General features: G+C 40.3%; 2 protein-coding genes across 7 annotated transcripts; one reads left to right on the forward strand and one right to left on the reverse strand.

Annotated features, from left to right (window-relative positions):
• The first annotated feature begins 2,349 nt into the window (after positions 1-2,349).
• Positions 2,350-7,142, forward strand: spdya (speedy/RINGO cell cycle regulator family member A). Of its 4 annotated transcripts, none has more exons than XM_028565992.1 (8): positions 2,350-2,481; positions 2,653-2,735; positions 3,112-3,396; positions 3,532-3,590; positions 4,413-4,498; positions 4,626-4,797; positions 5,013-5,364; positions 6,984-7,142. In XM_028565992.1, exons 3-8 carry the CDS (start codon positions 3,144-3,146, stop codon positions 7,043-7,045), a joined length of 984 nt encoding a protein of 327 aa, XP_028421793.1. In that variant the 5' UTR covers positions 2,350-2,481; positions 2,653-2,735; positions 3,112-3,143; the 3' UTR covers positions 7,046-7,142. The 4 variants fall into 4 exon arrangements, with proteins under 4 accessions (XP_028421793.1, XP_028421797.1, XP_028421796.1 ...); XM_028565996.1 differs by having other exon boundaries at positions 5,013-5,368; positions 6,984-7,068; XM_028565995.1 differs by lacking the exon at positions 2,653-2,735.
• A 731-nt stretch (positions 7,143-7,873) lies between these two features.
• Positions 7,874-13,816, reverse strand: trmt61b (tRNA methyltransferase 61B). 3 transcript variants are annotated; one of them, XM_028566810.1, is made up of 7 exons: positions 12,682-13,814; positions 11,480-11,582; positions 10,127-10,317; positions 9,927-10,018; positions 8,263-8,462; positions 8,084-8,164; positions 7,874-7,993 (listed from the first exon to the last, which is right to left on the reverse strand). In XM_028566810.1, the coding sequence occupies exons 1-7, from the start codon at positions 13,462-13,464 to the stop codon at positions 7,959-7,961; spliced, it is 1,485 nt and encodes a 494-aa protein (XP_028422611.1). In that variant the 5' UTR covers positions 13,465-13,814; the 3' UTR covers positions 7,874-7,958. The 3 variants fall into 3 exon arrangements, with proteins under 3 accessions (XP_028422611.1, XP_028422610.1, XP_028422612.1); XM_028566809.1 differs by having other exon boundaries at positions 8,084-8,167; positions 12,682-13,813; XM_028566811.1 differs by lacking the exons at positions 7,874-7,993; positions 8,084-8,164 and having other exon boundaries at positions 8,304-8,433; positions 12,682-13,816.
• Positions 13,817-15,013: the final 1,197 nt, after the last annotated feature.

Raw genomic sequence — 15,013 nt, forward strand, 5'->3', positions numbered from 1 at the left:
AACATGCGTCTCCCTGACCAGATAAGGGAGACGTCATTGACTCTGACCAGATAGAGGAGATGAAATCGAAACTGACCAGATAACAACTGACGACATCGGCTCTGTATTATGATTGTATTTCACTCATAAATAAGCTGATGTAACATTTTCAGTGTTTCTGTCTATCTCTTGATAAATAATTCTTTTAACACTAACGTTATTTTATCAACAGTGATATGCTATAGGCTATCATTGCTGTTCTACAATGTTTTCATTTGACAAAATATCTAAAGACAGACTTAAATACCTTTGTCATGCCGTTGTACAGTAAGTTATTTTCGTTATTTGTTGATCTTCTTTTAGCTTCTTTATCTAGAATCACTTCCTGGAACAGTGAGGCAAACTTTAAAATAACTTGAAGTGGCTCTGCCTCTCTGTAGTACACACTGACATGTAAAAAGAAAAGATTAAACTAATCCTCTTTTTTTTCCCCTAGGTCTTTCTTTTGAATCCTATTAAGAAAATTAATTGAAAACAAATAATTAAAAACAAATTAATTAAAATTAAGAGGAAAAGATAATAAGAATAAGATAAATATATTTAGAAGGTTAAGCCCTGTGGTTGAGATTACAATGACAACAATGTATACTAAACCATAATGTGATGAAAGGCTTTTTGACAAAGACATCATGTATCAACTTGTTTCAGTGGATTTGTGGTGTATTACCTAAATTGATTAACTTGTTAGAACATTTCAAATCCTCTCATTTGGTTCTTTTAAATACCTATTTCCAGTTATATGTGTAGCCTATGTATTTGCCCTTATGTGTATGTATTTGCCCTATAGATCACGAATATTGTATAAATTAGTAAAAACTGAATCTCATCTGTGTAGAGGAAAGTGACAGTTTTGTCCCTATCCATACGCAACCCATTTGCCTCAATATGTTCTACTGCTGCACTCATTAAAACTACTGTAACTGCCTTTTTCTCATTCTGTTAAATTATCTAAATGTTTTCTTTGTCTATCTATTTTTGTTCAATTTATCTCTGTCTCTGTAATCTCTGTCAAGTCACCATTTAATGTATTAATCAAGCTAGGTTAAGCCCCCATTTTCACAAATTACAGCTGCTAGATGATCAGTCAGTAGTAGGCCTACACCGATCAAATTGCTGTCTCGTTCTTCTATGCAATAGCCGTATAAGTTACTGAAATATGAAACAATATAGAGCAGGGGTGTCAAACTAATTTTCACTAAGGGCCACACTGGAAAGAGAGAATCACACCAAGGGCCAGACATGTAGAGTTTATTGATGTGCTTTTGTTACTTCATCTCACTTTTTCCTAATTTTTGTTGTTTTTGTTCCGACTTTTTTGTGGCTTTCTCAGACATTTCTCACCTTTTTTCCGACATTTTTGTACACTCTTTGTCGTATTTTTGTTGACATGAAGCCCTACAAAAGAGTTCCTTAGCCATCATAGAATTTAGCAAATCAATGATAAATTTTTTTTAACAACAACCTGTTTCACAGCCTGAATATGAAAACTCTCTGCTGCTTCTGGGGGAATTTCTGAGTCTCAGACTTGGCAAATCTGGCAAAGGCCGGGCCAAAATTTATTGTGAACCCAAATTGATATACGGGCCGGATCTAAATCTGCAAGGGGCCGGATTTGGCCCATGGGCCTTGAGTTTGACACATGTGATATATAGGGGTGGGGGAAAATATCGATACAGTATAGTATCGCGATATTTTTCGTGGCAATACTGTATCGATACACAGACGCCAAGTATCGATTTTTTATGATATATGTGTTGGTCAGTCTGTCTGCTTGACAATCCCATTTTGCAGCAATAAAACTGAAGTGAGATGAACGAACAGAGAAATGTATCTTTTCCGATAAAACAGATGTTGACAACATTTTCCTTTGGGGACATCATTTGAAATTGGGAAAAATTTGAAGTTGGAAAAAAAGGTAATACATTGCAATATATCGCAGAATATTGCAATATGTTTAAAATCGCAATAATATCGTATCGTGACATAAGTATCGTGATGATATCGTATCGTGAGGCCTCTGGTGATTCCCACCCCAAGTGATATAGAGGAATCCAACAAGGTGTTACACCCATTTATTTATGTAGGCTATTATGAACAACACAACATTTTAGCCTATAAAGTCCAACTAAATTTAATTATTTGAATTCTGATAAATAAATAATGGAAAGAGGAAATAAAAAAATATGTTTTTTTTATGAATTTATTATTTTAGTTTTGTATTCATTCATGATTGTGTTTTATCTAAATCTGCATTTCTACATGACAACATTTTGGAAATACACAGAGAGTGAGGGTAGGGGGTGATTAGCCATTACTTGACGACGACGACGAAGAAGAAGAACGGCGCGATTGGTCTTCGTGTCCTCGCGTGCAAGTGTAGTGCTGATTGGCGCGGATCATGAAGCGCGTTCCCAAACCACCTTCTTCACTGGTCTGTGCCCTGTAAGGACCTTTATTCTCAGTTTTAGCTTTTAAACGTTGTAATTTTTTGCTTTTCCTGTTCTTACTGACATTATTCAATTCAGCTCTTAGCGCTTTAAGGTTATGCCCTGTTGTGTCACTGATAGAGCTGTTGGTAACACTGAATCTGTCGACCTTTTTATCGGTTTTCAGGGTGACGTTAACCTAGCTAGCTAACGTTAGCTAATTGCTCAACTCTGCTTCATTCCGTTAAGCCAAAAGGAAGAACTGCGGAGGTAAGGCTTTGGTTGAGGACGTTGTTATTATTAGCGTTGACTTAACTGTAATACTTGTTTGCTAACGTTAAGTGTATTAACCTGGGCAAGTTCGAAAATAATGTCAAAGTTAGCATCCTACAAGCTGGACGCTTTTTTTGCTAGGTGGCTGACAACTAACGTTAGCGTATTGCTTTGCCATTGAGATGTAGCTAGCTATCGAGTGAAAATTAGGTGGTCTCCAAAGTTAAACTTAACGTTACCTAATGATTTGTGTAGCTATACTGAACGAGCGAATAACCCCTATTTTTGGGTTGCAGCTAAGCATTTAATGGTAACGTTACCTTCAAACTCATAACGTTACCTCTCCTCCATTTCCTCTCTAAACACACTATAGAGCCCTGCACTACAGATGGTCTAAACTGAAGCATGATGAAGCACACACACAGTTGGTGCCAGGCTACTCCCTCAATGACTGTTGGAGTCAAACCCAGCAATCCCCACTCCCTCCAAATCAGAAGAGGTCTACGGCTCAAAAGAGCCAACACCCGAGACGCCCAGGGCCCACCAGGGAAGAGCCAGCCAAGCCAGCGCCGGGACGCGATCTATTATACCAAAATGACCATGCCCCCAACCATTGTCATCCAGCGGCAGGAAATGGCATCGTTCTTTAGACTTTTTGGTAAATAAATAGCCGACCCCATTTAAAAAAAAAAAAGCATATATTCAGTGGCATCAAAGTGATCACGCTTACTTTTAAACTTGAAAGAATGAAGAATGTTTGACATTTGTATTAAATAATTATTTTTGGTTACAGATGATGACCTGATCCATGATTTCCTGTGGATGGACTGTTGCTGTAAAATGAGTGACAAGGTAAATTGTTTGATTTGATTTTTAATCTGGTCATCTGCTTCAAAAACCCTACCTAAAACAAAGTGGTCAGACTTGTTCTGACGTGAAATTCTAGGTCCAATGTTGTTAAAATGCATGAAGGTCTTAAATGGTTGTGTTGATAAAAAGACTGTTGGCCAATGTGCTTACTTTGTTGCACTGTGTTATTCAAACTCGGACACCACCATTTATTTTTGATAGCATAACTTACAGTTCAGATATCCATACGTATTTAACAAGAGGTGCCAGTAGGGGGCAGATGACTTTACCTTTGCCAAAATCTAATAACTTGAAAAAAACTTTCATTTATAGAGCAAGTTCTTTGTGGAATAAAATTCCAAGTAACATTTGTTTTATTACAGGAAAGGTATATTTTAAAGAGTCAAATCTTACCTTCATTTTAATTATTTATCATGACATTTGACGGACTGCTTTCCATCTATTTTAATGTGATCTACCTTAATGTTAACCATGTAATATACTGTAATATATAACTTTGTTTTCAAGATATTTCTCTATTCTGTTATTGTTTTCATTTTAATTGTAATTTTTCTTCTGTTATTTAGTTTTGTAAGCAGATAGTTTTTATATATATAATTTTTTTTGGTAATTTCTTTTCAGTATGTTATGAAATGTTTTAATATTGTCTGGTTAAATATTGTCTTGGACCCCAGGAAGACTAGCTGGTCGTCTAGGCGTCAGCTAATGAGGATCCTTATAATAAATAAAAAATTTGGTGAAAGTGACAAAAGCTTTAGGATGCTTACAATTAACTGACTCTTAACTTTTCTCCCTAATCATCAGTACCTTCTTGCCATGACCTTTGTGTACTTCAAAAGGGCCCGCTTCACTATCGCTGAATACACCAGAAAGAATTTTTTCATTGCACTGTAAGTTTCATGGGGAAGAAATTCCATTCTACATGTTGTTATTCTCATTCAAACGTGAACCATGTACCTTCTCTGCCACTGCTGGAAAACCATAACCCCGAATCTGGCTCATGTGCTTCACATCTAGGTATCTTGCCAACACCATGGAGGAGGATGAGGAAGAGAGTAAGTATGAGATTTTTCCATGGGCGCTGGGCAAGAACTGGAGGAAGCAGTTTCCCCGCTTCCTCAAGCAACGAGACAAGCTGTGGGTTCGTGTCGAGTACAGAGCTGCTGTCAGCAGGCGCTGCTGCGAAGAGGTACACAAGTGTAATTGCCTGAGGAGAATGATAAATGGTGTTTCTCTGGGATTTTTTGAAGTGTCTTGTTTTTGCTGCACAGTGCACTTTGTATGTCTTTGGTTTAATGCCAGAAGTTCTGATTTTTTTGTTTTTGTTTTTTCATGCAGTGTTTTTTTCTGACGGAGCTGTATTTATGAATTTCTTAGACTGTGGGTTCCCATCTCTGTCCCCAGGTGATGGCCATCGTGTCCTCTCACTTTGTGTGGCAGCGAGAGCGGTCAGAACACCACAGCGGCGCCCAGCGGCAGTATGGGTACCACACTCGTATCCCTCGTGGGCCCTCGGCCTCCCCGGTCTCCTGTGCCCTCTGTAAACGTGGCACTGGATTGGATCAGAGCCAAAGCGCCTCTTCTCCCTCCAGAGGTTTTGCTGTGCAGACCCTTAACCCTGCCTTTTCACACCCATTCACCTCTGCACTGAGTTTGGAGATCACCCCACCCAGAGCTGCAGTCTCTCGCAGGAAGGTGGTGGAGACTAAAAGCCAGGCACAACATTCCTTCTGCTGCTGTGCTGAGGAGGTTCCCAGTAGGTATCATGTTTCCCAAAAGTAAAAGGCTAAGATGATCATTATATTCATCTCAGGAAGCTTCTTAAACTTGAGTGTTGCCCAAAAGCATTGTAACTTAAAAATAGAAATGACGGCACATGAACAAATACCTCCTACCCACTTGTACTGTAGAGGCTATCTTAAGAGGCTATGGTAACCTGCAGGAGCAGCCACAAACAGTTTTTGTTTAATTTTTTATTTTATTTTAATTATTTATGGTGCATATGTTGTTTGCGTTAGTGATGTCCAAATGAAACTTAAAAAAAAAAAAGGAATTGCCATACTAATAGCCATCTGAAATAGGTGACAGACATCCACAATCGATGCATTGTGCATATTCATGAAATCGTCACTGCTTGATTTCTGGTTTAATGAGTTTAAGGGGGCTTTCACATCTGCCTCGTTTAGTTTGGTTGAATCGCACTAGCGTTATTTTGTCCCGCTGGTGCGGTTCGTCACCAAAAGCGGACCAAACAAGCGTACCGAGACCTGCTTGAAGAGGTGGTCTCGGTACGCTTTCAGTCGAACTCTTGAGCGGCGAGAGCGTGAGCCGTACTTGAACCGCACCAACTATACATACTCCGCAAGTGTGAGCTAAATGTCTCCTGTAGTCAGGTGTGTTTAGCAATCCGCGATGCAGCAAACTTTTTTTTAATTATTTCAGGAAAATGCACATTTGATGAACATGTACAGCAGTACTCCTAAAAAAATGCCAGATTGTAGCCCAAGGGCTAATTTCCATCTGTAGTCCATTACAGTCCAAACGGTAGCAGCTTGCAGCGTTTCTCTCACAGACTGCAGTTAAGCTTGCCGTCCGTCACTCGCATCTCCGTGGTCAAACCAGCTGCCGCTAAAGTTGGAGACAGACGCCGACAGAGCAGAGCGTAGTCTCGGTGACCAGAGCAGACAGTAACGTCGCAAAACAACGTCTGATCATTTTAATGAAATGAGCTGGTTTGACCATGGAGATGCAAGAAATATGCACTAGTCCAGAACACTGGACCTTCTTCCTCTATTTACTTTCTTGCTCCCGCCCCCCAGACACATCTGACCAATAATAATAAGTTTATTTGATATAGCACCTTTCACAGACAGAATCACAAAGTGGACGTGGACGTTCTTGCGTGATTTGTAATGGCGCATTTTGGTACGCTTGGATTTTCCCAGGTGTCAAACCAAACCAAGGGCAAATCGCTCCAAGTTTACAAACTCACCAACTGATTCGGACCAAAGCAAACAAACTACAGGTGTGAAAACGCCCTGAGAGAAACATCTGCCTCGAGCAGCAGCTATGTATATTAATCAAAGCTCACTTTGTTAAACTTACTTACTTTGTGTCTCGATTGTGTGTAGATGTGATTTAGCTGGATTACACCTGGTAGGCATTTCACAAAGCAGGATTAGAAAGTAAAAATAGGATAGATGGTGCATATGAATGTATGTATGTATAACCTGTGTTTCTGACTGCAATTTGAAAAGCTTGAATATTTGGTTTAGGAATAGGATTCATTCTAGCACGTTGATGACTGCTAATGTAATTTGAGAAGATATTTGAAGTTGCATTAAACTACATGTTTCTATCGTCCCTCTTTGTTAGGGGATGAGTCTTGCTGTGGGTCCACATATGACTCCTCCATGGACTGGATCAGTGAGGAGTAGAGCATCACACCACCTCAGCAGACCCAGCTGTTCTATATATTGCTCTCTCTCTTTAATACCACTTTTACTCTGAAGTAAAGGTCTGAATCACAAATGTGCAATGTGAACCTGGTAGTGATTTAACGTAACTGGTCAAAACAAATTCAACCATTTAGGTGACTGTAAGAATGAGCTAATGTCATTCCATACATCAATTTGTGATGGCAACATGCAGTAAGACTGATGTGGCACACCAAAGAGTAATGTAAAGATGTGTTTAACCTGCACTGAGTTCTTTTTATTTATTTATATATTTATTTATTTATCTGCTAAAGCCCTTCTGAAATTTTTTGATGACCACTTATTTATACACAGATGTTAAATGAAATTGACAAAAAAAACAACTTCGTTTGACACTGAATCAAAGTTTAGCCACTGTTGCATACTGGGATTCTAGTGGGTGTTTTTAGTATTGTTACCAGTGTGCCTGTTTAATGATCCAACACTGCTTCTTAAGTTTGGAATAAAGACTTCAACTTAAATTTGTCTTTTTGAGTCTTTATTACAATACTTTTTATTTTTTTGCAATACCTAGATTCACTACAGGTGTCGGTCAGTCAGACTTTGTTTTGCAAATGTATTGCTCTTTAGGTGCAGACAATTACTGTATACACACAATTGTACAGTGCATTAAATTGATTTCTATTACAGAGTCAATTTCACTTAATTTACTGTTCAAGATTCAAAATCCTTTATTAATCCCACAATGGGGAAATTCACACTGTTAGAATATTTTTTGAAACTTTTCATTTGCAAGATACCTTTCATTGAAATACACTACAGTGAAAATAGTGACCTGATTATTTTTTATTTACAGTAATTTGGTGGATATGCAACAATCATGTTTTTGCAATGTTCCTAAAAGGCAGTAAAGCTACCGCACACACTTCCTCAGTTTCACCAGGAATGCTGAAAATGAAAAAGTAGACAATGAGCATTTATTTCCAACATCAAACCAACGCTGTTAAACCGGGACTAGAAATGTAATATCTATTGTACCTGTGTGGCTCATTTGTTCCGGATGAGGTCTGGCAATGTAGGGAATACTCCCGAAGGCTGGTTGTTTCTCTTTGGTCATCTCTTCTGAAATATAACCGTAAAACATCAACTTAAGGAAATGATTGAACATATGACAAATGGACACGAGCACCGTGGTCTGTAATGTCACTTTAAGTCACCTGTGTCAGCCTCAACCGATGTCTCATCCTCCCTCTGGTCTTCATCCAGGATCGGCGCTTTTCTGGCGCAGTAGCTCCCGTCCTTCTGGAGGGCCGGAGCCACCACCCAATCTCGCATCGGAACCTCAATGATGCGTTCACACAGCAAAGGGAGAGCCAAACATCGGAGCCCTTCAAGTAGGTCAATGACCTGTGTTATACTGTGTTACAGAGAGGGACAGTCCCGAGTGTAAAGTGAAAATGTAGTACACGCTGGTGAGCGAATGCTTCAGGATGTGTCCAAGTCTAGCACGATAAATATCTTCATCTTTAGTTTTCTGTACTTTTTGACTTTGCCTTACATTTGCACAATTTAGAATGTATTACTGTATTATATATATATTATCTTTTTTTTAATCTTTATTTGTATATATTTCTTATCTTTTATATTATACTTGTATGTGTCCTTATTGCACCCTGTGTCGGAGAGAAACGCATTTTCAATTAATCTGTATGTCTTGCACTTATTGCAGAATTGACAAAGCTGACTTGACGAGCTAGTTTAGTGTCGTGACACTAATTATCATGCATGCTATTTTGTTTTTGTTCTGTCTTTATCCTGTTTGCTTTGCTGTTTGCCTCGAGTTATGCACTCGAGGCAATCCAAATTTCACACATTTTCATACAAAGACTGAAAACAGTTGGAAACACCTAAACTGCTCTATTTGAAGGTCACCCACACCTCTAAAAGCTCTTTTAATTAACATGTAGCCTGTTTAATTTGTAGTTAAAAGTGTGTTACAGAGGGTTATGTGCCGTACAATTCCTTGGCGTTGATGCTAGAAAATTGTGTTGAGGACGCTTCACAGTGTACGACTCAGCAGTCTTCCAGTTCTTTTAACGGTTTCCCTTTATTGTTTTATCGGGTCTTTAAAGTGTGTGTGTGTGTGTGTGTGTACCGATTGTGATGGTGTTTATTCTTGTCTGCTTATCTGTGACTGGTTGACTGCAAAATTGAATTGACCTTTTGGGATTGAATAAAGTTGTCTGAATTGAATCTCATGTTTCATGCCTAAACCTAACCAACCGGTCAACCAATCAGAGGTCACGCCTCCGGACCATCCATTCTAGCCTTATATACTGTCTATGATTCTAGCATCCAACCATTCCTTGGCTGGGAGCAGTAACTTCCTAGCCTGACGTGGTCCTACTCAGAATCTAGTCAGAATTCCCGACCTCAAATTGTGTGGGCGGGGCTAAGTTCGGCTGGCATCCAGGCTAGTAACTTCCTGGAATCTTGTCGTCACCACGGTGTTGCCAGGCTACCAGTGGAGACCACAGCTTGTCATTTTTTAAACGGAAATGAGATATTTCACGTTAGTTAATGAATCTCATAGGTGCTGCTAAGCAGGCTTTGTTCCCCTTTGGACAGACTCGAGCTAGCTGTTTCCCCCTGTTTTCAGTCTTTGTGCTAAGCTAAGCTAACCGTCCACTGGCTGTAGCTTCATATTTGAGTGGACATGAGTGGTATCATCTAAATTATTTCCCTAAATGTCACACTATTCCTTCACAGTATAAAGCCACCGCACTTTTTTCAGAGCTCAAAGTATGCAACCTCATTCGCTGTAGCCCCTTGTCTCAGGTCTGATTTGAAAGGTAGACAGTGAAACACTGGAGATACCCACTTGGCGAGGTAGACAGCACATACAGCTCCGGGGTGCAGATGTGGAATCACAGTGGGTAAGACCAGGTGAGGGTTGATCAGGTCAAGAGCCACCTGCAACAGACAGAATCCATGCGCTGAATGATATACTCGAGTGTTGCTGTATTGTTCTATCTCATCTGTCTCCGTTTACAAATTGGCCTGTTAAAAGCAGACACCGACCGCATGGAATCCCTGAGCGGCGAGGAGCGAGGAAGCCGTGCAGAGGTCAGAGTTGTGAAACTGGACGTTGTCGGGCCACTCCTCCCCTCGCCGCAGACCCCATGATGTCCTCCAGCGCTTGTAGTTCAGCACAGCTCTCCGGTGGTGGTCCTCCCTGACCTCCACGCTCAGCACGCTGCCCTTACAGCCAACTGGTAAGAAGAACAAAAAAATACATACTGGGAAATGTCTCCTCTGTTAACTTCCTCAGACATTTCATTATATCATGCAAGAATACACTACATACAACATTCCATAATTTGAAAAAAAAAAAAAGTCTTCCAGTAACCATGCACTTGTTGTCCTTCTGGGTCAAAATTAACATTTTTTATTTATTTATTTTTACAGTTTTTTTTTTTTATATTTTTGACACATTTTATGACGTTTTTGTACCATTTTTTTCCCTGACGTTTTCGATGCTATTTTTCACTAAAACCAACTTATTACCACTAGCTTTACACTTATTTTTGGAATACATGGTCAATACATTTCATTTATATGAAATTATACCTAATTTTGAAATGATGAATTATTTTGACTAATATTAGAGGAACCTATGTTGATGGATAATCACAGATGTGTATCTCAAAGTTTAGTCAGGTTTTAAATCCATTAAATTTTTTTTCAAATGATATAAAATTGAATACCCAAAATTCAATCCAAGTAGTGATCAAGTACTTGCAATTGTACTTAACGTTTTGGGTAATTTGGTTAAAAAGAAACCCATATTTCTCTTATAGACGTTTTGAGAACGGGTCAAATTTGACCCGAGGACAACACAAGCACTTTTTGTGACATTTTAGTCACCTCGGCCACTTTCCCTCATCACATGAATAACTGCAATATGTCGTAACTGATGAAACAACAAGTAAGCTGGTTTTATGTAGTGGATCTATCACAATATTTTTGACCAAATACCTCGATATTGATATTGCGATGAGGATGCAGGGTTGACAATTGGTGCTATCACAAAATATTTACACAGTGAGATTTGAGATAAATAATTATCAGTAATGTGGATATAATGGCTAAATGGGTAAAGGCAAATAACAGAACAGCTACAACAGTCTGGTAGGTTTAGAAAAAGACATCACTTGACTGTAACGTAGCCTCTAAAACCAGGAAAAGACACCACTTATGTCATATTACGATATGACAATATCCAAAATCTAAGACGATATGTATTCTTTTATATCGATGTCAATATAATATTGATATATTGCCCGGTAAGGCTGAACAATTAATCGCAAATGTATCAAAATCGCAATATGGACTAGTGCAATATCCAAAGGTGACAGTATGATGGGTGCAGACCTGCTCTGGACAGGAACAGAGACATGGCCCCGGACCCAGAGCCGGACTCCAACACGCGGTCTCCCTCTGTGACATCCATCATCATCAGCATAGTGCCTGCATCCTGGGGAAAGAGAAAGAGACTAAACTAGGCTTGGGCGGTAATATGGTATATCGCGGGGTCTTAAAAATAGCAACGGTATCAGTTTCAGTACCGTCATAAAAAAAAAGCAATCCACTTATATAGGAGACAAGGATTAAATATTAAATATAATTTATGTAATTATGTGTGGTTGTCATCATGTGACAGAAAGTAGTTTTTTTGTAAGTTATTATTGTTTCAGTATTAGTGTTTGGTATTCAGTTTCTGAATGGTGCCAACAGTTTGGTGACGCCGTCTGAGCCTTACGTTATCATTTTTAATTAGTCACGGTAATACCGTATACCGCGGTAAAGTAGGGAGGAGGTTTGACGGTATCAAAATTTGTATACCGCCCAACCATACACAAAACACGAGATCTGTAAAGCCCGGGACACACGGGGCCGATTATCGTCCGTCGGACGGTCTGGCGAGGTCGGTGACTCGAGTCTGTTCGGTGTGTCCCGTGCCGTTGTCCGTCTGAGGGGCTATCGGCGTTCATTTCGGCCAACCTGACACGTTCAGTAGGCGGCAGGGCAGTCGGGGCTCACCCGGAAATGGCGAGCGGAATGAGCTGACTAGAGTCTCTCAATATCTGACGAAAATCTTTTAAACTGACCTTTGTTGAGCTGAAATGAAGACAGATTCAGCAACTGCACGGCCTATTTCTGGCTTAAAATGTTCTCAGAAACACGTTTCGGTGAACTATTTTAGTACAATATGAGATCGTATTCTGAACGGCCGCCATGACAGTCTGGCTTTGAATTTCCGGAGAAAAAAATGTGACGCGTTTGTCCAATCAGCTGCCGCTTTTCATTTCTTGGGCAACAATACAGAGGAGCCCAAGTAGCTGCTATGGAGACGACGTATTACGTTTCTCAAGTCGGTGTCGCCTCAGTGTGTTCCGAGGCCGTTTTTTGGACCTCTGGGACGCGACTGATCATTTCCACTGGCTTTTCTGCCGAGGGTCGGCCGTCTGGTTGGTGTGTAACCACTTTAAGGAGAACAAATGATCAGGAGAATTTTTGAGCCACTCTGAAACAGGACTGCACGTGGGACTACCACACCCAAACAAATACCGTACCTTAGGGTAGGCGATGGCTGGCCCTCTCTTCATATACAGCACGTAGTCCTCCAGACTGGCCCGACGGACGAGAAGGAGAACCCCCCTGCTTGTCTTCAGGAAGCAGCCTGCAGGCTGCCCGGCTATGTCGTCGTGCAGGACAACCCCCCAGCTGCTCTGCAGACGCGTCCCTGTCTGGAGCTCGAACATCTTCCTGAACTCCACTCGCCCCTTCTTACGATACTCAGCGACGAGCAACTCCCCGAACGCGAGCGGGCTCTCCCCAGGAAGGGCGGGTGAAGTCAAACTTTTTTCCTCATCAAATGCTTCGTTCAGCTGGGTGTCTGAAGCGTTTGTCTCCATGGCGGCATCTGACGCGCAACGGGTCTCTGAATCAACCTCCTTAGGGGTTGTTTCGTGTCCACTTTCGTCTTGTGTTTCGCCCAACACCTGGATGTTTGGGGCTTCTTCAGGGTCTTGCTCGTTTTGCTCCCTCAGTTGCATCACCTCGGGGCTCAGGGCGTCCCGGGGCAGCAGGCTACTGAGCCTCTCCAGGGGGGACAGGGGCCGCCTCCCTCTGGACAGCAGCGCTTGCCTGAAGGTCAGCTTGGGGGCCGCGGGCGACGACTCCGAGTTGTCTCCCTTATTCTCCTTACATTTCACAGAAGCAGTTGAAAAGGTTCTTGTCTCCCTCTCATATTTCAGCAGAATGTCCCTGCTAGTGAGATGTCTTTGACTGGATGTGCTAATTCTCACCAGTCTGTGCACAAACAGGAGTCCAGTAAAGGGCATTTGCACAGCCATTACTTGAGATTATGGCATTAACATAATAAACTAAAAGCAAAGGCTATTTCCTGAGATCCCATCCAAAGAATTCAGAGCAGATGACAAAGAATGACAGCTGTAGTTGTTAAATATAATATGAATCCCTACGAAATAAGCAACTCAAAGTGAATATAACCGTTAACCTGGTGGAAAGTACACTTACTCCATTTACAGTGTAACAAGTAATCATTCGCTCGTCTCCATTTCTCCAAAGCGCGGCTGTATTCGGTATTTACCGGTATTTACAGACCAAGGAGGTCATCATCATGGGAAAAACACACGTGAGGAACGTCATAACTGAGCGACAAGTCTAGTAATTAAAGTCTACCGGCAGAGGGCGATATTATAACTATTCATTTTTTTCTTTTGATATGTATCATCTATGATGTATGCCTCATTGCAGTGTGGAATTCAGCCCAACACTCCCACTGCTTTAGTTATTTCGTTTTCTGTCCTATAACTGGCAATACATGGCCCACTATTTGGAATACTGGAGCCACAGAACAACAACGTCGGATTATTTCGGTCAAATGCGTGACACACGTCTAGTTTTAGAGAATCGATGTAATAATAGCTAACGTTACATTGCACACTACCATTATCAAAGTCTAAAACAACCGCTAACGGTGTCGACTAATGTTTTTAAAATGGAAATTGTGTCTGTCTTTTGAAGAAATTCGATTTACGACTTCGTGAATTGTATGCACATTTATTATATATACATTGCCTTATTTGGGTTATTTGAAATGCAAATATGAAGAGTATATGACATCAAAGATCTACAAAAGGTGTTCGGTTAACATATTCTTCTACACAGGGATTTACAGCAGAGAGAACTTCATTTGTTGTTGATGCTTTCAGGTGCTGTGCTCGAGAATTCGTAATTATGGCTAATGGGATATCCAACAAAGTGATGCAAAGATAATAAAAAAAACAACAAGAACGTATTATTGTATTTTTTATTGGAATACTTGACAAATTGGAATACTTGAGTTAGGAGTAAATATTTCCACATCATCACAGGGGAGACAGGGGAGGGAGATGGGTATTTGAAAAGGCTAATTGGGAGAGATTTCTAATGAAAAGTGATATTCCTAAATCAGATTGATTATAACATGGACATTTGAGAAACATTTAATTATATAATAAGATAAGACATAATATCAGCTGCATTCAAGTACATTCCTAAAAGTAGAGGAAAGCAGTACGCGGGTGGAATGACTAATGTAAAGTAGCAGGGAGAGAAAAAGAAATAAAGCAGTTAAACTAAAGAGCAATGTTCAGCATATGATTATAACGAAGCGCAACTCAGGTGTGAGCAGATTGTGGAATGATTAAAAAGGGATAGGAGTTATCCTATTTTTGAGTAATAGAAATAAAGTAGCAGCAACCAATAAGAAAAAGACTGAGTTATTGGTAAATAGTTCACTTTTGTTACAGTACACAGTTTCAATACTTTGTCAAAAGTGGGTAGAGGCAGAGCAAGGGAGAATCAAAAATGCACTGGGAGGACTGCACTGGTAAAAGA

This window comes from Perca flavescens, chromosome 20, assembly GCF_004354835.1.
Source record: "Perca flavescens isolate YP-PL-M2 chromosome 20, PFLA_1.0, whole genome shotgun sequence".
Taxonomy (NCBI): Eukaryota; Metazoa; Chordata; class Actinopteri; order Perciformes; family Percidae; genus Perca; species Perca flavescens.

What these genes read in the sequence shown, in the direction of transcription:
- trmt61b (XM_028566809.1), bottom strand. Translation starts at nt 13,464, where the DNA reads ATGGCTGTGCAAATGCCCTTTACTGGACTCCTGTTTGTGCACAGACTG. An exon ending in CCGCTCAGGGATTCCATGCG is followed by an intron (nt 10,019 to 10,126) that starts GTCGGTGTCTGC and finishes TGTCTGTTGCAG; the next exon opens with GTGGCTCTTGACCTGATCAA. An exon ending in TGTGCTGTCTACCTCGCCAA is followed by an intron (nt 8,463 to 9,926) that starts GTGGGTATCTCC and finishes TCTGTAACACAG; the next exon opens with TATAACACAGGTCATTGACC.
- spdya (XM_028565992.1), top strand. Translation starts at nt 3,144, where the DNA reads ATGATGAAGCACACACACAGTTGGTGCCAGGCTACTCCCTCAATGACT. An exon ending in ATCGTTCTTTAGACTTTTTG is followed by an intron (nt 3,397 to 3,531) that starts GTAAATAAATAG and finishes TTTTGGTTACAG; the next exon opens with ATGATGACCTGATCCATGAT. An exon ending in AAGAATTTTTTCATTGCACT is followed by an intron (nt 4,499 to 4,625) that starts GTAAGTTTCATG and finishes CTTCACATCTAG; the next exon opens with GTATCTTGCCAACACCATGG.